We start from the raw sequence: 23,768 nt of genomic DNA, 5'->3' as shown, positions 1-23,768 counted from the left end.
CAACCTTTAACAAAATTCTACTGAGCGTGAGGGTTAGAAGGAATAGCGGGCATGGATTTGTCAAGAACAAATCATGGCAAACCAATCTACTTTCCTTCTTTGACAAGGTTACTGGCCTAATGGATGGGGGGAAGCAGTAGATGTGATATATCTTGACTTTAGTAAGGCTTTTGACACAGTCCCAAATAACGTTCTCATAACCAAACTAGGGAAATGTGGTCTAGATGAAATTACTATAAGTTGGGTGCACAACTGGTTGAAAGACCATATTCAAAGCGCAGTTATTGATGGTTCGCTGTCAAATTGAGAGGGCGTATGTAGTGTTGTTTCACAGGGGTCAGTCCTGGGTCTATTATTGAATATTTTCATCAGTGTCTTGGATAATAGAGTCGGGAATACGCTTATCAAATTTGCAGATGATACCAAGCTGGGAGGAATTGCAAACACTTTGGAGGCCAGGAGTACAATTCAAAATGATCTTCACAAATTGGAGAACTAGTCTGAATTCAACAAGATGAAATTTAATAAAGATAAGTGCAAAGAACTTCATTTAAGAAGGAAAAGTCAAATGGACAGCTACAAAGTGGGGAATAACTGGCTAGGTAGTAGTAATGCTGAAAAGGATCTGGGGGTTATAGTGGATCACAAGTTGAACATGAGTCAACAATGTGATGCAGGTACAAAAAAGACAAATATTCTGGGGTGTATTAACAGGAGTGTCATACGGAAGACCTGGGAGGTAATTGTCCCACTCTACTCAGCACTGGTGAGGCCTTAGCTGGAGTACTATGTCCAATTCTGGGCATCACACTTTAGGAAAGATGTGGAGAAATTGGAAAGTGTCCAGAGGACAGCAACAAAAAATGAAAAAAAATAAAAAAACCTGACCTATGAGAAAAAAAAAAAAAAAAAAAAAAAACTGGGCTTGTTTAACCTTCAGAAAAGAAGACTGAAGGAGAACAGTCTTCAAATATGTAAGGACGGTTCTAAAGAGGACTGTGATCAATTGTTCTCCATATCCACTGAAGGCTGGACAAGAAGTAATGGGCTTAATTTGCAGCAAGAGAGATTCAGGTTAGATATTAGGAAAAGCTTTCTAATTATAAAGGCAGATAAGTTCTAGAATAGGCTTCTAAGGGAGGTTGTGGAAGCCGCACCCTGGGAGGTTTTTAAAAAACACAGGTTGGATAAACATCTGTCAGGGATGGTCTAGGTCGGGGTAGTCAATTATTTTTTGGCAAGGTCCAAATTTCTTGGTCAAAGTATAGTCAAGGTCCAGTCTTCAGAGAAAATAATTAAAAAATAATAATGATAAGTAAATAAATAGATTTTAGGGTCCATTCAAAAGTGCCTGGTGGTTTAGATTGGACCAGTGATCTGCCTATTGACTACCCTGGTCTAGGTTAATTTGATCCTGCCACAGTACAAGGGACTGGACTTGGTGACCTCTCAAAGTCCTTTCCAGCCCTATATTTCTATGAGTCTATGATTCTATGTGCAAACAGATTTTTTCAATGGCTCGTAACTTGGCCAAAAGTTGAATGTTTTTTGTTTGTTTTCATGCGAGAAGAAAACGCACATCCCTGACACCAGGGTGACCCCCTTCAAACTTCAAATCCCAGCTCCAAAGCTTGGAGGCACTAGAGCTTCTGAAAAAATTCTTACCACTTTGTTAAAATGGGTAAAAAATGAATTTTTCCCTAGTCTCATTCTCTGAAATGGCCGAATCGTTTTTACTGAAACAAAAACACAAAACAAAACACAACAAAACAAAAAACGTTCAGCCAGGGGCAGAAAAGCATCATGGAAAATTTCTTATCGTGGGAAATATTGAGCGACCCTAACTATAGTCCCCATTACCAACTACCTATAATAAAAGTCATCTGAACTGACCACTGACATGGGATTAGCTGTTCATTCTCATTGAATGTATAGTGCGGTTTCAACAAGATGAGTTTTGCCAAAGGACATGTTAAAGAATGATCAAAATAGTTTGACGTAGAAGCAGAAGAAATTCTTAAGTACAACCACTATAATGATTTTAAAAATCACTTTTAGTTTTAATAATCTAGGTATTATTAAGTAAATGATTAAATAATTTGAAATGCTTTGTATAATATTTGTAGCCAAACCCAGCAACCGCCTCCATCAGCACTGCTTTGATTTCAACAGCTTTCCTGGTATGGGCATAGTGACGGGGTGCGACTCACCATTGCGGTGCCTCCTGCTGGCTGTCCTGGGAATTAGCTCTATGCCCTCTTCTGGTGGTGTCTCACCTGCTGTCACCTCTATCCCTGAACCTGTGGTGGTCCAAGGACACAGCCCTCTGGCTGTGCTGCACTCTATGGTCCCCCCTTCAGGGGAATGTACCGCAGTCCAATGGTCTAGCCACTTCCTCAGTGGCAAGTGGGGTGAGGGGTGGGACCCAGGCCTGCCCACCAATGTTCCCTCTAATTTTTTTATCCATGTACAGAATGAATTGTATTATGTGCATCAATATGGAGGTGATGTGTGGTGGGGGTGGGGCTGAGGAGTTCAGAGTGTGGGAGGGGGCTCAGGGCTTGGGCAGAGCGTTGAGGTGCGGAGGGGTGATGGCTCCAGCTGGGGTTGTGGGCTGTGATGTGGGGCTGCAGATGAGGAGTTGGGGGTGCAGGCTGCCCCAGGGCTGAGGCCAGAGGACTCCCCCCAGCCCTCTCATCGCCGGCAGCAGCGAGCTCCAGGGGAGGGGCCCCTCTCCCCCCGCCGGAAGCAGCGAGCTCTGGGGCTGGGGGAGAGGCCCGTGGCAACCCTGCACGCCCCAACTCACTCCCCTTGCCAGTCCCCACTCACCCTCTACCTCTTTCCACTCCAGGCCCTTGTGGCTGCGTGGCCCTTTATAGCCTGCTGCATGGCTGTGCAGCTTAGAGGGAACTTAGTCACCCACTATTCTGGGTCCCAGCCAGTCCTACAGATGGCAGCCATGTGCTGCGTCTCCTCAAACCTCTCAGTCTACTTCCCTGGGCCACTTCCCCACAGCCCCAGCACCATCTCTGCCCTTATCTCAGGGCCTCAGGGCCTCAGCATGCCAGCAGTCAGCTGGGAGCTTGCTCTCATTCCCTTGATCCTGCTTAGCACTACTCTGTCCAAGGTGCTAGCTTTCTTCCTCCTGCAAGGCAGGCAGGCAGGCAGTCTTCCTTCCTCAAGCTCCAGGGAGCAACTGCCTCTGCTCTGTCCTACAGTTCTTTTTATATTGGCCTGCCCAGCCCGGATAGGCTGCTCCTCGCAGCCCCTCTCCTATTGGCTGCTTTTCTCACAGCCTCCCTAGGCCTCCATTAACCCTTTATAGGCCAGGCATATTGTTAGGATGGAACCCCAACAAATTACGAAGTGTGTTTACCATGGAATATCACTACAGGGTTGGTCAGTGCTGCAATAAGATAACCAGTGACAGACATAGACTGAACATCCAGACTGTTTTAAGGACCCACTTAGAGCTTGCTCTCGGCGTGCTCCATCTGTAAGGAGGCTACATTCCTTTGGGATTAATCCTGATGATGACATATATGATGTTGAACCTGATAGTACCCCCTTTAAAATGTTTTCACTATGCATGCTACTTAATATTCTGTAATTTTAAATTAAGGATACATTTGTAAATTGTTTATAACATTTATTATCCTTTTATAAGCACGTTATGGACATGAACAGTATGTTACACATGGTTATATGCACATTTGCCTAAGATCGTACAGTTGGTCATTGGCCATGGTTACAAGGAAGCTATTAACCTGTTGGTTATTACAATTGATTAACCATTTATTAAAACATTTATTAGTTAATTATTAATCTTTATAAACTATTGATAATGTACCCTTAACATACAGCCTGACTAAATATTCTCCAAAGCTCTACTATATGTTCAAGAAAACTGTCAGCAATTCCTTCCTCTTCCCTCACCCCCCCCCTCCCCAGGTCTTGATTAAACAGGGGGAGGTAACATCAGGAAAAGAGTGAATTCCAGATGTTCTTACCATCAGTGACCAGTTCCACTAAAAAACATGAACATTTAATAATAAATTGCAGTCAGATACCCATGGCCCCACCGGGTGCAGTCATAATACTGGCAAAGAAAGTATAAGTATAACTAGCATTAGTTAATATGAATAGAAAATGAATTAATGATGATCTCCCTTGAAAAAGCACTGGCCCTTTCAAGATGCATGGATACATCTGCAAGAAATTAAGACAGCAAGTGCTGCATGCAGCACTCCTGATAAAAGTCTGGTTTTGCACATTTGTTACAAACTTTACAAATGTTATTAATTCTCTGCCTACTTCAATACTTAGTCCTATTTATCATAAATTACTGAAATGAAGGCAAGAAAAAAACCTACTGATTTATTAAGGATCCTGTGGTATAAAACTATATTATATTAGCATAATACTAACTAGATTAGTAGAGCATACTATGTAGATAATTTCGCTGTTTAACATATTACCTTTTCATAAAACATGGCATCCTTCAGGAAAAAAAATTATCTATTTTACATTTATCTTGTCATTGTAATTACTTATAAGAGCATTTTAAGTATGTTTCATTCAATTCCTGTTTCTTCACACGTATGTGCTCAAGTATACATCAATTTTAGATCAATGGAAATGCAATAAGTGACACCTATCCATATGATCTAGGCCACAGCTAGTGCAGCTGAACTGACCCAGAGGGAGAAGTAAGATACACCAGGAAAAGGGCTGGCACTACCTATTCTCCTCCCCCGCCCCATTAAGCAAGGAGAAAACCAGGGACAAAATTGTGACTGAGCCACGGTTCAAAACCTCCTCTGCTCACTCCCCATTATTCAGGGCAGATTGTAGTCTTAGTGAGCTGTGTTCTTTGACTTTGCAGACTTTCCACTACTAAAACATACCTGATTAGATAACCTCCTGGCGTTTGTGTGCACTCAGGTGCAGCAGTTCACCCACGCTGATCACAATGCAGGATGTGGGGGCCTAAGGGGCTTGTCTAAATGGGGAGTTAGTTTGCAGCAGGATAGGGTGTAACATTTACAGCACGCTAGCCTGCCTCACCTAAAAGGTCTCGTGGATCCTGCTACCGCAAACTGAAAGTTCCATAGTGCGCTTTGATCTACTGTGGTTTGAACAGCAGTCGATCAAAGCTCACTATGAAACGTTTAGTGCATGGCAGCATGGTCCACAAACACATGTATGGGGTAGATTTACATCACCACTTGCTGCTCACTAGCTCTCAATTTAGCCAAGCTCCAAATCTTGACACTGCTGTCGTGCAGCATTCCACTATGATACTTCGTTGTACCATAAAGTAGAGCAACTTTAAATGCTGAGGTTTCTTTTAATCAACATCATACAGTGTCTGGGCCCACGTGAGCCTGCATTTCTTGAATATCCAGTGTTTCTATTGGCTTTAGGGATACAATGCTACCACGTTGCTTATTTCCTAATGGGATTTAGGCCTAGAACTGACAAACACTTAAAACATTCTTAACTTTACACAAGAATAATCCACTGAACTCTTTGTAACTACTCACATGGCATGTATAATGTTAAACATATCTAAGTGTTTGCAGAATCTGGACCTTAATTATTATACTATTATTAATAAAAGTGATACAGTTTGCATTTAAAAACCAAGTAAAATATGTATTGGATTTTTTTAATAGTGGGAAAAGTGAGCATAAGAGAGGTTATAAATCATAAGGACACACTCAAGAATCACATCATTAAAAACTCTGTGTAACATGAGCCACAAGGGAAAATATGAGAGAATATAATAAGTCAACCAGCAATACTTCATAATCACTACAACCCAAACCACCAGCAAAGTTCATCTATAACTTAATGACAAAGATAGCCCTATATTTCATTGAGCTAGATTAGCATATCTTAATAGATTTATGTACAGGGCCTTGAGCCAACACAGAAACATTTGGAAGATGAAACTGAAGAAAACAATCTCAACGTTTCCATGTGTACCTTTAGTAATTGCTACAAATATCTGGATTAAGACATTAACCCCAAATAGTGTTCAGCAGCTGCTCAACTACCAACTGAGAATCTCCACAGCACTTGAGAGAATACTAGGAGAGAACGAGCGAGCAAAATAACCAGCCAGTCCCCAAATGGGCTCAGTCTATTGCTTAGGGAAGGGGTGGGGAACCTTTTTTCTATCTTGGGCCCTTGACCCACAATAAACATCAATCACGGGCCACACACAAGCAAAAAGCAACTTAATTTAGGGTTTTTTTTTTTTTTTGAGAGAAAAATATAAAACGTTTAACTCACCCGCCTGGAGGTGCGCAGAGGTTCGGGGCTTCCCCCCGCAGCGGGGCAAGCTGGCGCTCATGGCTCCAGCCCCGTGGGGTGGCGCCAAGGCTCGGGGCTTCCCGCCTATGGTAGGGCAAGCCAGTGCTTGCGGCTCCAGCCTGGGGTGGGGGCGTGGAGACTTGCTGTGAGCCGGATGAAATGAAGCAACGGGCAGGATCTGGCCCATGTGCCATAGGTTCCCCAGCCCTGGCTTAGGGAGACCACCCAGCCATCAACCCAGGTAGAACATGTGTTGTACTCAGCAGCAATCACTGCTCCAGGTGTATGCTGCTGTTGATTAATGCACCAGCAAAGGGGACTTGAGAATCTGTACTCCTGGCCTGCCTGGATGACTGCTTTCCCCAGCATGTTTCTTATGGTAGAGGACACATCAGCGTTATCTCTGCTTTTCTGTGCTCCCATGGGAAGGATTTGCCCCACAGTTTGTAGATATTGAAAGCCATCCCCCATGGCAAGATGCTGCTCCTTTGGTTGTTGCAGCCTATAGCCCAATCAGATACAACTGATTCTCCTGCTTTAAAAATACTAACTCACTAGCAATCCTGTGCAATTTATACATCCTGCCTTAAGTGTTGCCCTCAGGTGGGCAGCATCACACTAAATCATAGAATATCAGGGTTGGAAGGGACCTCAGGAGATCATCTAGTCCAACCCCCTGCTCAAAGTAGGACCAATACCCAATTAAATCATCCAACAGATTTTTGCCTCATATCCCTAAATGGCCCCTTCAAGGATTGAACTCACAATGCTGGGTTTAGCAGGCCAATGCTCAAACCACTGAGCTATCCCTCCCCCCATCTGCACAATTCATGAAGCAAGAGCCTCTGGTTTGCCTATTTCAAATGGGGAAATACCTCAAGAAAACAATAAGAAAATAGAAATGATAGCTAAGGCCCTGTACACACATACCATCATCCAGACGGGCAGAGGAAAAATACATTGGACTTTGGCATCACTTGTATAGCTTGTCATAGCAATAAAGTGTTATTGAATGGCACTGAAATTGTGATAGAGTCATTCAGGGCTATTTACATCAACTGCAGCTGTTGGGAAGAGAGCCCTTTAATTTATACTGAGGCTGAGGTTAGCGTTGCCTTGGGGTTTGTATAGCTGTAGAGAGTCTGGGCCAGTGTTCGCTTTTAGGGACACTGCTGCTCTCTGTTTAATAAGTGGGTGGAAGAGCAGACCATGGAGGTTTCTGGTGAACCATGGAAATTCCGTACTGCTGATATAGGCTGATTCAGGGTAGCTGCTTCTGATGAGCGTCTTATAAACAGGTCAGGATTGTTGCTCTAGGTTTGTACTCACCTATGGGGAGGTTCTCTTGGGAGAAAAATATAGCTCCTACAGCACCTGCACCATACCTGCAGCTATGAGTTCACTAAAAGCTCAGCCCTTATATGGGGCCTAGAATCACCCCTCAGAGCAATGAAGCCATAAATAAGATCACTGATGCTGGAGAAGAATGAGCATCTAAGAGGAAGCAGCGTTCCCAGCTACTGTCTCTAGCACTAGGATGATCACAGGCAACAATAGTAAATATTTGTGTGAGTCTTTATTTATTGCTTTAATTCCTGTTCCTCTGTCTGTTTATACCAATAAATCGTTCTGCACTGAAGAGGTTGAGTTTGAGTCTCTGCTCCTCCCCCTACCATTGGGAACATCTCCATGGCCACAATTTCCGTATTCAGAGCCCAGATGAAGGCTTGGCTGCTAAATACCTGTTTCTAACCAGTGCTTCTTTAAACATCTGTTCCCAAAAAGTGCACTCATCAATGCTCCATTGCAACTGATAATTCCAAGTCCCAATTTTCCCCTCATGCTGTAACTACTATTTTTCCTTCCACTAGCTATACATTTTGGGTAACATGTTGGATACACCTGTGGCTATGTCTTCACTGGAGGATCACCCTGGGGTCTTACCTGGGGTTTAGCCCATGTCCTCCTATTGTCCTCACCCAAAACCTTTATGCCTGGGTTTATATGTGGCTTTGATTCTGGGATTGCTTGCCTGGCTGGAGCTATAGATTAGGTGACATAGGAGCCTAAATCCTATTTTCAAAAGCATTTAAGTGCAATGTTACCTGCCAAGGGGAGCAAGGAGACCTGCACCAAAGGTGAAATCAATGGTAAAGCTCCCACTGATTTCAGTGGGGTCAGGATTTCACCCACAGTCAAACACAGGATAAGTCATGCTGGATCAGATTACTGGTACAGTAAGCCTGGCTTCCTGTTTCCGGCATTGGCCTATACCTCTACCCTCTGATGATGGCAAGGGAAGAAGGACTCCTGCTCATCTTGAATATAGTCTATGCAGGGTTGTTCATGAATGAAAGAAATTCCTTCCTGTTCCCCACAGTGATCAGTTTATGACCAGGAGCATGAGATTTAATTACCCTTACTACTGTAGCTTGCACTGCTACAAAAAGGTTTTGGTGGTCAAGAAATTACCCATTGGTTTGTCAATCCTGCCATAGCATCTAACTCAATGACCCCCCTGCAGCGTGAATTCCACAGACGCAGAACCCAAATGCCAGCCCTTGAAACTGACACGTACGTCCCCATATGTAAAACAGAAACGCACCAGTTACTCGCACAGGAGAATGGAAAAGCCAGTTTATCTAAATTATGTAAACCAAACATTGAGAGAAGGTTTAAAGCCTCAGCAGTTATTTTTAACAAGTAAAATATAAACTGCAACACAGCTTTAAAATCTGCCTTTGAATTATCTGCCTTTGTACGATAAGCAGCCAAGCTATTTTAAGAGCTGATCCTGAGAAGGAGCTGCGTGTCTGCTGCTTCCATTGAACACAGCAGAGTTGTGGGTGCTCAGTCCCTCTCAGGATTAGGCCCTGCAAGCCTCGGCCTCCTAATTCTCTAGTGTGCTCTTATTATTCTACATGAGAGAGACTTGAATCATTGTGGAAGAGTTGAATGTGAAGTTAATTTGTATTTAACTTCTGCTCACTAAGAAGAGGGGGATGATTGCCTTTACTGCCATTTTATCTCACTTATTTGCATTAGAGATGAGTTGGAACCAGAACACAGGAGCAACACCCACTGATCTTTGAGGACCTTTTACCTCTGGTTTACAGCTGTTACTAAGGTATCCCTGTATCAATGGACAAGTCAGTAAAAAGGGAGATAGATGTGATCCAGTGGATAGAACCTTTGTCTTAAGATTTAGAGACCTGGATTCTATTCCTAGCTCTGGCCCTAGCCTGAAAGATGGCCTTGAATAAGCCCCTTTGCCTCAGTTTCCCCTCTGTAACACATAAGATGAATGACACTTACCTCCTTTGTAAAATACTTTGGGATTGATAGAGGAAAATTACATAACAACTAGATATTGTTTACAGCCCAGGAAAGAAGGTGGCTGTAGCAGCCTTAACACTGTTTTATTCTTAGGCTAGAGAGGGCAGGCAAAAGCTAGTTCCCTCACTATTCCACGTTTCTAGAACTTGACAAGGCACAGATGAATGCTTGTGAACGGTGCTGAACGAAACGGGTGAAAAAACAAACATCCAGAAACTTTGGGTTACATTTCTTAGTTCATTTTGTAAGAGTTTTTTCTTTTCTTTTAACCCCTGGAATGTTGACCTTTGCAAAACGTGGAGGGACTGGATTATTCATAACTGAGTGGGTGAAATCTCAAAAGCCCTTTTTTCATGTGTGCAAAAAATTCACCCTGGACACAGGAGGAGGAGGATGACAACCATGGTGTAGTTTTCCCGCCTACACCAAAGCCAGGTGGTCTTCTAGTGGAGTAAGTACAGGGCTGGGAGATTGTGAGTTCAACCCTACCACTGACTGACCTTCATGTCTTGCACCTTAGAAAAACAAACACTCTTAGCAGGTGTCATTATCTTCATTTAACAGTGGGGGAAAACAGAGACTAAGGGCTGGTCCACACTGGGGCGGGGGATCGATATAGGAAACGCAACTTCAGCTACGAGAATAGCGTAGCTGAAGTCGACGTTTCCTATATCAAACTAAATTTACCTACTTCGGGTCCACGCGGCGCAGGCAGGCTCCCCCGTCGACAGCGCTTCCTCCTCTCGGCGAGCAGGAGTTCCGCAGTCGACGGGGGAGCGCTTCTGGGATCGATCTATCGCGTCCAGATGAGACGCGATAAATCGATCCCAGAAGATCGATCTCTACCCGCCGAATTGGGCGGGTAGTGTGGACCAGCCCTAAGAGAAGGTAAGTGACTTGCCAAATGTCACAAACAATTCAGTGTCTCAGTTTGTAAGGAAGGGCTGTGTTCTGGATATTCTTAAATTGGACACAGCTAAAACCTAAGGGGCTACATTCCTCCCTGGTCTAACTCCATCAGATCTACACCAGACAGGAATTTGGCCCAAGATATCTAATATGCAGCAAATCAAGTCATATGATTTAGCATAGAAGGACTACAGGCCAGATTTACAAACGTTTACTATCAGATGCTGTACTTACTACTGTGAGTAGTCCCATTAGGAATGATCTTGTAAACACTTATGACTAACTTTACTAACATGAGTTAGCCCCATTGTCCACCCTTTGATTACAAGGTCACATGTTTATTTTCAGGGCCTACTCCTGGTAGTAAACACTGCTCCTGGTAGTAAGTAGTTGTAGGATCAGGTTCTATGAAAGTAAGCCCTTACTGCAACATGCCTTCTTTTTCTTTAATTGGATAGTTGTGGTCCCTAGCCAGATTGAAAGGAAAAAAGTGTAGACAACACCACTGGATGCTAGAGCTTTGTTATTACATAGGGTCTGATTTTCAGAGGTACTGAGAACCCACAGCTGCCACTTACCTCAATGGTCCTGTAAATCAGAACCTTAGTGTGCCCAAACTTGAACACAGCTTGAAATTCCTTATCTAGCAACCCATGGAGTGATTGTAACTTTTCTCCTTAAGGTCTGGTTCCTGGTCCTACTGAAGGCAATGATCAGACTCCCATTTGACTTCATTCGATGCAAGCTCAACCCAGAGAACTAAAGTTTACTGCTTTCGCCCTGGCATACATTTAAATTCATTAAAGTCTCTGGATTGAGTTTCTTTTAAGGCAGAAACCCTTTCTATAGTTTCCATTTCTGGCCGGTACAGACATTCACGGCATTTCCTCCCTCGTGGTTCTCCCACTTGGGTTAGGCGTTTAGTCACAGTTCCCACTACCAGCCCATGAACCAGCCCCTCGCACATTTTCTTGCACACCACGCCTTGTTCCGCTCAAGCCAGCATCTTGGTTTCATTTGATCGTGTAGGCACGGTGCCGATGCTACACATTTAGAAGGGGGAAGTCTCCATTTCACCTGCCCCTGTGCTGTAGATTAAACACTTCATGCTCACAACCTTTTACACACCCCTTATCCTTCAATGCTGGTCTCGCTGCAGCCCATTCCGCGTCCTAGCGCCGGAGCCCCTGCAGGGGGCGCCAGAGAGCTTTCCTGCGCCTGCCGTAGCCGGTAGGAGAAGGCAGCCGCGGAGAGCTGGTCCTGGGGCTGTGTGAAGGCTCCGCATTCTGCGGCAGAGGGACTAGACCGGAGGAGAAAGGAGACTACGGGCAACCCAGGATGGCTGAGGTCGGCTTCCTTCTCTGATCACACAGCTAGGTGAGCCGGCCGGCAACAAAGACCGGGGCTGAATTCCCGCCCTCCCAAGTCACCCTCGTGCTGCTTTACTGGTGCGGAGAGGTGAGTTTGATGCACGAAGAGGCATCTGGCTGAATAGGGCTAGAGCGCACATAGCCAGGGGCTACTGCAGCAAGAGAGGGACCCTGGCGAAGCCAGCCGCTATCTTTGTGCTTTGCCAAGAGCAACAAACAAGCTCCTTAATTGTTACCGGGTTATCGCTTCGGCGATTCCCCAAATCGGGCAGAGCTAGAAGAGGATGGGCTTCCTGGGATCATCTCCGGATTCTGCCTGGGAAGATATTAGGGGGGACACCTCTACTTCTGGGGTTCCCTCCTGGCTGTTAATTTTAACAAGAGTAGCGAGGTGGCAAGCACATTCTGAGCTTGTCTATCTGCCCAGCAGTGGGGGAGGATTCCTTCAGCCCTTTCATTAGGAAAGCAAAATATTACCTGTTGCACTGTATTATTTCATCAGTGACAGCAGTGGGCTTGGAGCAGCGATCTGTAATTATTTCAGGGACTATCTTGATGTGCTCATCACATATGGAAAGCCAAACATTTGCCAGCTGAAGGTCAGAAAACTAGAGAGAACCAAAGTATCCCTTAGATCACACTGTTGCTCTATATGCCTCTCAGCTCTTTTGCTGTGATAACGACACTGAGGCAGAGACCTACGGAAAATCGGAAGAGAAATTAATGTGTGAACTAGTATTTGTTTATTAAAGTGGGGATGGCAGTTGTGTGGTTGACTTAAACCAAATATACCTTTTTTATTTTAATGCATGGGCCTGATTGAGAAGGGAATCTTTGCTCATAGTTTTTTTAAGACGTTCTTGGTGACAAACCAGCATTCATACTTTTTTCAATGACATTTGAGTATGAAAAGGAATATTGGATTTCTTTTGGAGCCAGAGTACATCCAGTAGTATGTCAATCTTTACTTAGAGAGAGTATGTTTTATAGCAACACGTTGTCTTGTTTTCTCTCTTTTGCTCCGATATAGAAATATGGGGTTCAGATTCTCAACTCAGTTGCTGTAGTGTAAATAAGGAACAAATCAAACTGATGGAGTTACTCCAGATATAGACCAGATTGGCATCTAGCCCATGTGTTTTAGAGGAAGGTGGCATGTAAATATAGAAAAGGGACACTTGCAACCCTCTAATTTACAGTGTGCACTTATAGTCATCCAGAAATAAGCATCCATCTCTTTAAACAGTAAGGGTCAGAGTCTCAGTGTAAATTGACATAGCTCCATTGACTTCAGAGCTACTCCAGTTCACAGCAGGTGAGAATCTGGCCCAAGCTGCAAGACAATTTTTAGGGTTGTCAGCAGTTATGTGTATTAGAAACCCCAAGAGCCATTAAAACTAGGGATTATATAGTACAGATTGATTTAAGTACTTTCTTCTGCCAGCATACTATAGCATTTTTCATTTCCTATCTAAAGCTGAAAGTGAGAGGAATGTATTGGCTGCATCATATTTATGCCTTTCTTCCATGAGCGGAACTGGAGTAAGAAAAACAAATCTTGCTACAGATGATTTTACATGACTCGCTTTTGACAAAGCATGCCACTGTGACTTTATTAGGTTAGAAATTGGAAGGCAAATATGCATTTTTTGGAGTTAAAGTCCTGTCTCTCTTCTGGTAGATGAAACAATTCATAAAAGATTTTGCCTTTCTAAATGCTTGTACGGGATGAATATGACTTGTCGTTTACTCCTCTGCAAAATAAACCAGAAGAATGAGATTTCAAAAATATATTCATATCCTTCTCTAAATAAAGTACATTGGACAAGATTTGTGCAACATATTGTATTCTGGAGAAAATTTAATAAAACATTATTTTATTTCACAAAGTTGCTTGAAATGTGTTATTGCTTTAGTGTGGGTAATGCTAATGTAGCAATTAATATATCTGATATTTATGATTAAAATAATCTTATGTCTTTCTATAGAAATATGGGCAAACCTTTCTAACAAACAGAGATTGGTATTTTTTGTGAAACATGCTGTGTACAGAAGTAAAATTATACTATGGTGTAATTGGTGAGATGAATTATCCACACTAAATGGTAGTATTGGTACAATACTAATCATCTATAGTGCCTTTGTCCATAGATCTCAAAGCACTTTACAGAGGAAAGTAAATTTAGTTATCCTTAAATTCACAGATGGGAAAATTGAGGCAGAGAGCGAGGTGACATAACACGCTGAAGGTCATACAGCAGGGCAATAGAGGTAGTAGGAACATTCTTATGTGGTCTTTAAAAATATATAAAGAGAAACTTCAGTGTCCCTTTCTAGCCCTATGCTTTTCTGAATATTTACGTCTGAGCTGAGTCATCTTACCCAAAGAACATCAAGGAACTTTGTGTAAAGATTCTGTTTACTGGAATGGGCAAAGTGCAAATATTTAGAACTGTTGAAGACTTTTAAGTAACTGCTGCTGAGTAATTGGGGCTTTGAAATAATTGAGGGTTTGGGAAAGGGAGTTCAACTATCTGCAAATAGATTAATGAATACTTATGGTTTTTAAATATATTCTGTAAAATAAAATTCATTAAAGTTAGTTTGGCCAAAAGTAGTAACTTAATATAAGCTATCCCAGCTGGCTTAAAAAAAAAGTAAGAGGGAACCTTATATGGCATTATGAGCTGACCGCTGAAGATTATTGAATAAGAACCTTTGTTCAACAAAGTGTCACAGGGGCATGTCTCAACAGCTGAGCTAGAAAACTAATGTGATATATATTCTACATGAATGGTGACAAACACCAAAGGTGTCAGTATTGTTACCTCCTTGTTTGAGGACATTAGCGTATGGTTTAAATAAAGAAATATTTAGGAAGAGACTGATTTCTGCCTACTCACTGTATTACACCGCTTTAAGGTTCTGTGCAGAAGTCATAATGACGTGGTGAAGCTGAAGACGGGACCTGGGAACCTTCCGTCTGCTCAATTTTGGGTAATCCAGCGAATTCTCCGGCGTTCCACTTTTCCCACCATGGCTAAAAGTGCAGAAGTGAAACTGGCGATCTTTGGTCGAGCCGGCGTGGGGAAGTCAGGTATATTTGTTGTCTGTTTTTCTCCTGTCTTTGATCAGGTGACTTTTTCCTCATTCTGTCCAGTGTTCTCAAAATGAGCCTTTGTGTATGCAAAAAACAGCTGGGCCTTCCTCTGATTTTATCTATACCAGCGTGAATCATGCAGAGCGTTAGAGAAGCCAGTGGGGTGATATGGGTGTAAAGCTGGTGTCAGAAAGATCAGCATCAGGCCCCTAATTTTTAATTTAGCTTTCCACGCCATTTTTCATGCTCTAGGCTCTGCAAATAAAAGGAAAAGTATAACAATGGAAGTGGGATCAGGCTTACTGTTTGAAGTCAGTGCCAAGACTCCTATTGATTTCTGTGGAGATAGAGATAGACTAGCATTGTTTAATTTGTCCCTACATAGCTTGCTCAGATTACGACATGTTGATTATTATTTTTTAATTCCCTATACAAAAGGAGGTCAGAGCCCAGGTAGAATAATGCACTTGTCCTGAGCAGTATTGAGTGCTGCAGTGCCTATTGATTCCAGTGGGGATTTCTGGTGCTTAGCAACTCACAGGATCACACCCTAGGAAAGTGCCTTGGAAGCGATGTGGAGCTAACAACCAGTTGTGTGATATCCCAGCAGTTTTCACAGGATTCTAAAGAGAAGTGCAAGGACCAAATCAGATCAGGGTGACTTTTTGGATGACCCAGTTTTGCCCTGTTTTGAGGAGGATAAAGCAACAACTGACTTTATTCACAACATCACTATTTTGGCCTCCTGCAGGGTGGAGAGGAAACAGCTGGCGTCTGTTTTACATAGAATATCCCTCCTTGTTGCTTCCACTTAAAATTAGCTTTGAATGAGCAAGTTAAAAAAAATTAGGCTCAGGGGAGTCACAGAACTCCCACCCACTTCAGCGCCCAGGGAATGACTGAGCCCTTTAGTGAGCTGCTGGCCAATTCACCTGCCAACTCCATTGGTGTGCCCAGTGAAACAAACCCCCATCAGCAAGTGACAATCTCAGTAGAAAACAAAAGTTTAGACACACCCACCCCTTTTCTACTGATCTATTCATTCCAGGCTCGATTTTCTCAATATTGTCTGGGATTTTGACATCAGAAGGTTTACATAAGATGCACCATTTGTACTTAGAGCAGTACAATGGTGCATTTGTAGAAACAAGTACTGACTGGTAAGTGATATGAGGTGCACAAGCTACCTTGAGTAGCGCTGTAGTCTTGCATTTACTTGACAACTTTAAGGTCACCTTAATATACACTTCAGACAATAGGACCAGAAGGCAAGGCCTAATTTACCTCCTGTGACAGTTTGGGACCTTGCAAAATATAAAGCTGGCCTCCACAGGTACCATGTATTGTAGCTGTTTGTTTGAAGTGTGAGCAACATGAAGTTACAGTGTGTGCTTTTAAGAACATAGGGCTAGATACTCAGCTGCTGGAAATCAGTGCAGTTCCATGGAAGTGTATTTTAGTTGATAGCAACTGAGGATCAGGCCCATGAACATTATTATTGTTTAGTTAATTTGGATCCAAGTGTGTTTATTCAGAAAATATTGTACCAGGAAAATATCAGTGAAATAGCTCACTTCCATCAGCCTACAAAGGAAGAGTGTACATGGGACAGAGGACATTATAGCGATCATATCACAAAGGAAATACAAACTGAATCATATCTACTTACATAACGTATTTAAAGGGGTGCTGTTAAGATTAAAAACAAAGATTTAAATTGCCTTATCTGTGTTATAATGCCACAGACTGTTAACTGGAAGTGCCGTAATGAATCTGCCTTTACTTTCTACCATTTATCCTATTTAAGGTTTGGAAGTCAGTTTGGACAGTGAAATAAGGCCAGTTAGTTTCACTTTTTGTTTGTAGTCAAACTCTGTTTATGGTTGTGGTTGCCTAGCACAATGCTTTGGTTGGATTCAGAATAATGAAGGAGAATCTCCCTCCCAAGTGTCCCCTATCCCAAAAAGTTTTTTCAGCAAAATTAACCTCTCTCCACACACACAAAATATTTCTCTTCATATGAGGTTTCGTAACTTTTATTTAAAAAAAGAGACTTTAAAAGTTCAGTCAAAAGTAATCAGCCGTGTCCTTCGTAAGAACATCCACCATGTGAGCGGTACAGTTTTCACATTTGGTCTTCCCTTTATGGCCTTCACTACACTAAGGTTTTCTGGCAATTATTCCCCACTGTGCTAATATCAGGATAGTAGCAATACTGAGACTGTTATTGTGGATCAACTATGAGCAGGATGAGACACAAAATAGTCCCCAGAGAGCAAACTGTTGTGGACAGAGAGGTGTTAGGCTATAATAGATGCTGCCTCTAAGTGGCTTTTTTGTGAGAGAGATGTAGATTCTTGAGAGTGTCCATATAATTTTCCATCAAGATATGTGTCCAGTTTATGATATGTAGTGTGTGAAATCCTGGTTTCTCTGAATGTACAGTACTAGACTTGACTAAGCCAGACAGCTGGAAGTTTAAGCCAAGTTCTAAAAGTCAGAACATGACTCAAGACACTGGAGTGGACTAGATGCATATGAAGAAGGAAATACATGTGGCAATAAGTAAGACTGTTTTGATTACCAGAGAGTCATTCCAAAATAAGGTCACTGGCTTTCTCTCTTTTTTGGCTCATCCTCATTTAACGAGACAGGGCAAGACATTAGATTCTAGTCTGGCATAAGCCTTTATTGGCTTCCCTCCCTAAAAGCAGAACATTTGTGAAGTTACAGAAGCATATTGTAATGTCCTGGAAAGATTCCCCTCCCAATTCTTGATCAGGGTTTGGGAATGATTGAAGCTGAGGTAGCCATAAAGAATTTTTTGCAAAAGAAATAGTGTGTGCTGGGACAGGATGCTTTGGGAATTTTAGTCTTCCATCATGCAACAGTGAAGCCAATGGGAATTTTACCATTTTTATTACTGGCAGTAGGATCAGGGCTTTAGTCTGATCTACGTAGTAGTCCACTTAATAGGATGTGTTCAGTAAGACTTCCTATTCTTTCCTACAGTATATTAATTCAAGGCTCTCAGAAAGGTGGAATGGAGCATGAGTGATGAAGTCTGAAAGAGCTAAAGCCAGATTAATACAAACTTCTACACTTGCTGCTACTTGTCAGGTTTCCTTGCCCTTAGGTTTTCTAGGCTAGAGGGTTTTTTGTTTGTTTTAAATGGTTACATAAAATCTGTTCTCAGTCATAGCCACTATTTACTTATCATCCTACCAGATTAAGGCCAGTAGATTTCATTGCTAATCTACCTCACCTATTTTATTTTCTTCTCTAGATATAAGCCCTTCAAAGATAGAGGACCAAATCTACTCGCACAGGTGTAAATCAAGAGTACTTCCACTGAAGCTAAGAAGGTTACTTCAGAATTACTGAGCAATAAATGAGCATTCGGTACACAGTCTCTCTGTCTTGTGCAAGTTAAACCAGTGGAAGTGTTCCAATGCAAGAACACACCACGAGCTGCATTCTCCATTCTGCTAAGGCCAGTTTGCACTGCATAAACAATGCAAAGTGGCCTTAAATTGGCTGCAGATAATGGATAGAGAATTCCTTCTGAGCAGCAGAACTGTTTGCTGTCTCCTGTGTCACCCACGCCCCACCCCCACTTAAGGGGAAGAAAGGAAGTGCCATTTCAAAGGCAGGGAAGGGGCATGGCACAGCTCTACTCTACCCAGTCCTCCACTGGTGTAAATTAGGGTGCACTTGCACTGGAGCCAGGCAGCCCTGAATGAGAATGGCCACCAGCTCTCTACGTCCTCCCCTCTCCACAATGTCTTGGATGGAATGGAGAATTAAAGCTCACAGTAGTTTAAACTAGGGCTGTCAAGCGATTAAAAAATTAATCATGATTAATCGTGCTGTTAAACAATAATACTATTTATATAAATATTGTTGGATATTTTCCACATTTTCAAATATATTGGTTGGTTTCAATTACAACAAAGAATACAAAATGTACAGTGCTCACTTTATATTTATTTTTCTTATAAATATTTGCACTGTAAAAAATAAAAGAAAGGTTTATACAATTTGAAGAGAAACTTTTCAATTCACTTTCTACAAGTACTGTAGTGCAATCTCTTTATCATGAAATTTGAATTTACAAGTATAGAATTCTGTACAAAAAAAACCTGCATTCAAAAATAAAACAATGTAAAACTTTAGAGCATACAAGTCCACTCAGTCCTACTTCTTGTTCAGCCAATTGCTAAGACAAACAAGTTTGGTTACAATTTGCAGGAGATAATGCTGCCCGCTTCTTGTTTACAATGTCACCTGAGAGTGAGAACAGGCGTTCACGTGGCACTGTTGTAGCCAGCGTTGCAAGATATTTACGTGCCAAATCCGCTAAAGATTCATATGTCCCTTCATGTTTTAACCACCATTCCAGAGGACATGCATCCATGCTGATGATGGGTTCTGCTCAATAACGATCCAAAGCAGTGCATACCGAAGCATGTTCATTTTCATCATCTGAGTCAGATGCCACCAGCAGAAGGTTGATTTTTTTTTTTGGTGGCTCAGGTTCTGTAGTTTCTGCATCAGCGTGTTGCTCTTTTAAGACTTCTGAAAACATGCTCCAGACCTTGTCCCTCTCAGATTTTAGAAGGCACTTCAGATTCTTACATCGAGTGCTGTAGCTATCTTTAGAAATCTCACATTGGTACCTTCTTTGTGTTTTGTCAAATCTGCTGTGAAAGTGTTCTTAAAACGAACAACATGTGCTGGGTCATCATCTGAGACGGCTATAACATGAAATATATGGCAGAATGTGGGTAAAACAGAGCCGAAGACATACAGTTCTCCCCCAAGGAGTTCAGTCACAAAGTTAATTAACACATTTTTTTTTTTTAAACAAGCATCATCAGTATGGAAGCACGTCCTCTGGAATGGTGGCCAAAGCATGAAGGGGCATATGAATATTTAGCATATCTGGCATATGGTAAATACCTTGCAATGCTGGCTACAAAAGTGCCATGCGAACGCCTGTTCTCACTTTTTGGTGACATTGTAAATAAGAAGCAGGCAGCAGTATCTCCCGTAAATGTAAACAAACTTATTTGTCTTAGCAATTGACTGAACAAGAAGTAGGACTGAGTGGACTTGTAGGGTCTGAAGTTTTACATTGTTTTGTTTTCGAGTGCAGTTATGTAACAAAAAAAATCGATATTTGTAAATTGTGCTTTCACGATAAAGAGATTGCACTACAGTACTTGTATGAGATGAATTGAAAAATACTATGTCTTTTATCATTTTTACAGTGCAAATATTTGTAATAAATAATATAAAGTGAGCACTGTACACTTTATATTACGTGTTGTAATTGAAATCAATATATTTAAAAATGTCAAATATTTAATAAATTTCAATGGGTATTTTATTGTTTAACAGTGTGATTAATTGCGATTAATTTTTTGGAGTTAATCGCGTGAGTTAACTGCAATTAATCGACAGCCCTACTTTACACACTGCTGTTCAAATCACTGTTCAGTTTGATTTTACACCTTCATTCCTATTCCAAAGAGAGCTGGGATTTCATAATGCAAGTGGCTATTTTAAAACTCTGTGGTATTAACAGCCATTAAAGAAAGTCACAAAGGTCTGATCCCCCAGTGGTTGCAACGAAGGTCTGCAATACATGCATGGGTGGGAGGGGGAAAAGAAAGGCTGGAGAGGAATGACCTGTACGGAAGGGGAAGAGCATGAATGAATGAATGAATGAATGAATGAATGAATGAGTGTGTGTGTGTGTGTGTGTGTGAGAGAGAGAGAGAGAGAAAAGAATGGATGGAAGCATTGAAATGGTTGAAGTCCTTTCCAGCTCCCAATGTAATTGGCCTTTAAATACAATGTTCAAAATACAGTATCTATGCCTCGGAGACTTTTTTTTATTTTGACCTTGAACTGATTAGTGTCCAGCTAAGGTATGTGGAAGCCTAGCTTCCAAAAGCCAATATAGCTTTTACTCTGTAAGGCCCCATCTCAGTGTGGCAGATTGCAGGGTTTTGCACTGGCAAATAGAGCACTTCTAGGTCACTAGGATGAAGAGTTATTTCTGCTGACTCATGCTGGCAAATGGCTCCCATCAGTTTCAAGCCAGGATGGAAGAAACTGCCTGAGAGAAAGGTAGCTAGGGATACAGGAGCCCTGCAGAGAAAATGCTAGGAATAGCCATGCTCAGGCGAAAAGCCTAGCCAAAGATTGTGGTATTTTGTTGTGACTATTTAAGTGAACAGCAAAGGCAAACCCCAGGAAAGGCCATGATTCAGCAAAGGCTTATGCACTTGGTTAGCTTTGCACACTGTGACTGGAAGGGCATAAAGTTAAGCACATGCATAAGTTTGGACCATATCCAGCATCTGCTTATGCTGTGTTTGGAGCAGTGTCAGAACTGCACTTGTGATGGGGCCCTATGCTACATTGACCCTACTGACTGCAGCGTGCAGACCCAGGTCAGCATATGGCCTTGTTCAGTGATCACTTTGTTGCAAGAGATCTGCTTTATTCTGTGTTCAGTTTCAACGGGCTGTATATAACAGGAGCTTCACAGCGCCCCATCCAGACTATGTTTGGGAAGCTCATCCCTTAAAGGCATAGTCCCCAATACTACAACCATGACAAGCAAAGCAAAGCTGTGTGAAAAATGAAATGGATGAATCTGGGCTTTTTTCTGAGAGATGTGGCGGTGGTCTGAGGAGATCCTTTTTGGCCGTGTGATTTGTGCATGTTTTAAGTTTTATCAAAAGGGAGATAGGTTTTTTTGGCAAATGTAAAAGTGAGTGAACCAAAGTAATCTCTTCACTAGAGCCAGTCAAAAACAAGAGGGCAGGCAGGGAATCCACTCAATTTGTTTATTTGTGTGTGGGGAGGGGGCAGGGGGGGTTATGAAATTTTACAAGGTGCTGAACACACACAGCATCTGGTGGAATCACACGCTAACAACAGAAACGTCTTAAACCAATTCCCTTTTTGTGCCCAGTATGTAATTAAGTACAGAATAGAGACGCAGTACCGTGCAGTACATTTTTTTTTTTTTTTTATAGCACTTTTCATCCAAGTCTGTAGGATAAAATGTTTGTTGTAGAACTGGTTGGAAAATGGTGGGGCACACATAAAATTTCCCCATTTATATTTTTGAAGTCTCAAATTTAAAAACATTTCAGCCAGCTCTGGTGTGTTATGCTACAAAGTTCAATCTTCAAGACTGGATGGCAACAAGTTACTGAACTCAAACCTAGAGTAATTGGGTGAAGTTCTACATCCTGTGTTATACAGGATGTTGGACGACATGATCTAAACATCCCATCTGGTCCAAACATTTTTGAACCTATGGATGAAATAATAGCAGGGGAGGAAACCAAGTGGTTGAGGCAAGAGACAAAAATATATGTTCAGACAAGATTTTAAATGTACAATAGGAAACTCTCGTAGATGATCCAGATAGACAGAGCTTCAGAGGAGAGGGCTATCATACCAGTTGTGGCCAGATTGTATGAATTCAGCAGAGAAAGGGGAAGTTGATGCTAGACATAGTTGCAACACCAGGGAAGGGTGTAGCGACACAGTGTATGGAGGCAGGCTAGAACGAGTCCATAGAGAGTTGTAGACACAAGAAGGCAAGCTTTGAACCGAGTTCTACGCCCTCCCCACTCATTTTAGACTTTAACTCCAACTCCTTTTTTCCAAAGCTACACACACAGTTACCAAAGATGTCTCTTTAAAAGTGATTTTCAGCCTCACAATGCACATTCTTATGCTCCCACCCCCTTCCTTTTACCATTTTTAGTTCAGTGTATTTACTAGGAAATGTCAAATTCTTTTTCAACAGCAATTACTCATCTAGTTATCAGTTCTGTCAGGGGGAAAATCCTCATCACACAAAAGCTTTAAAGTCAGGGCAAGTTACCATAACAGGTTACTTCAGAAGTCCGGGAAACGGGATGGAATTTCATGGTGGTACAGTGGGCCAATTGCTTTCATTATTTATCTAAAGACACTCTTATTATAGTGCTTGTTACAGGATCAGCTGTATTAGTTTTTCCTAACATGCACTGTATTCATTTTTCCTAACGTGGTGCTGGTGAAATGTTATTATTTTTCCATATTAAACAACACCTGCCTCTTCTGTCCTCTGGTTTTATGCCTTGGATGAGAGGATGTGCTTATCAGAGGGTCCTGTGTACACATGTTTAACTCTTGTGTATTACTAGGAATAGAATGGTAGCCAGTGCAAGGAGAAGGGGACGGGAACGGGCCTCTGGCCATGCCCCCAGGCTACTCAAACATGTTCCTTTTTGATGTACGTCATGCTCTAACCTGTGATATGACTCTTCTGCACCCTTCATCTGGGGTGCAATTGATCCCTTTGCATAGGGCCAACCCAGGCCCTATGCACCAATTAAGCCCCTGAAGTAGATCAGTTTCACCCATGAAAAGCATGTACAGGGATTCTGGCCACTCTTTATCCCCTGCTCACTAGCCTCTGCACTCTTGCTCGCGAGCAGCCAGCATCAGAGCACAGAGTAGACAAAGTTTCTTTTCTTGTGAGTATGTTTGACATTACATCCTCCTCCCAGCTAACACAAATCAAGGAAGCAACAGAGGGTCCTGTGGCACCTTTAAGACTAACAGAAGTATTGGGAGCATAAGCTTTTGTGGGTAAGAACCTCACTTCTTCGTGAGGTTCTTACCCACGAAAGCTTATGCTCCCAATACTTCTG

At 42.2% G+C, this 23,768-nt stretch overlaps 1 protein-coding gene across 1 annotated transcript in view; it reads left to right on the top strand.

Moving 5' to 3' along the window:
* The first annotated feature begins 11,850 nt into the window (after nucleotides 1-11,850).
* RERG (RAS like estrogen regulated growth inhibitor) overlaps nucleotides 11,851-23,768 on the top strand; it is a 125,841-nt gene continuing 113,923 nt past the window's right edge. The window contains exons 1-2 of the mRNA XM_029911659.1: nucleotides 11,851-11,943; nucleotides 14,859-15,033. Of these exons, the coding sequence (XP_029767519.1) occupies nucleotides 14,973-15,033 (61 nt within the window). The 5' untranslated portion in view covers nucleotides 11,851-11,943; nucleotides 14,859-14,972. The remainder of the gene's footprint in view (nucleotides 11,944-14,858; nucleotides 15,034-23,768) is intronic.

Source organism: Terrapene carolina, unplaced genomic scaffold (assembly GCF_002925995.2).
Source record: "Terrapene carolina triunguis isolate 2854851 unplaced genomic scaffold, T_m_triunguis-2.0 Scaffold112, whole genome shotgun sequence".
Classification (NCBI taxonomy): domain Eukaryota; kingdom Metazoa; phylum Chordata; order Testudines; family Emydidae; genus Terrapene; species Terrapene triunguis.
This window is presented reverse-complemented; position numbering and strand designations above follow the sequence as displayed.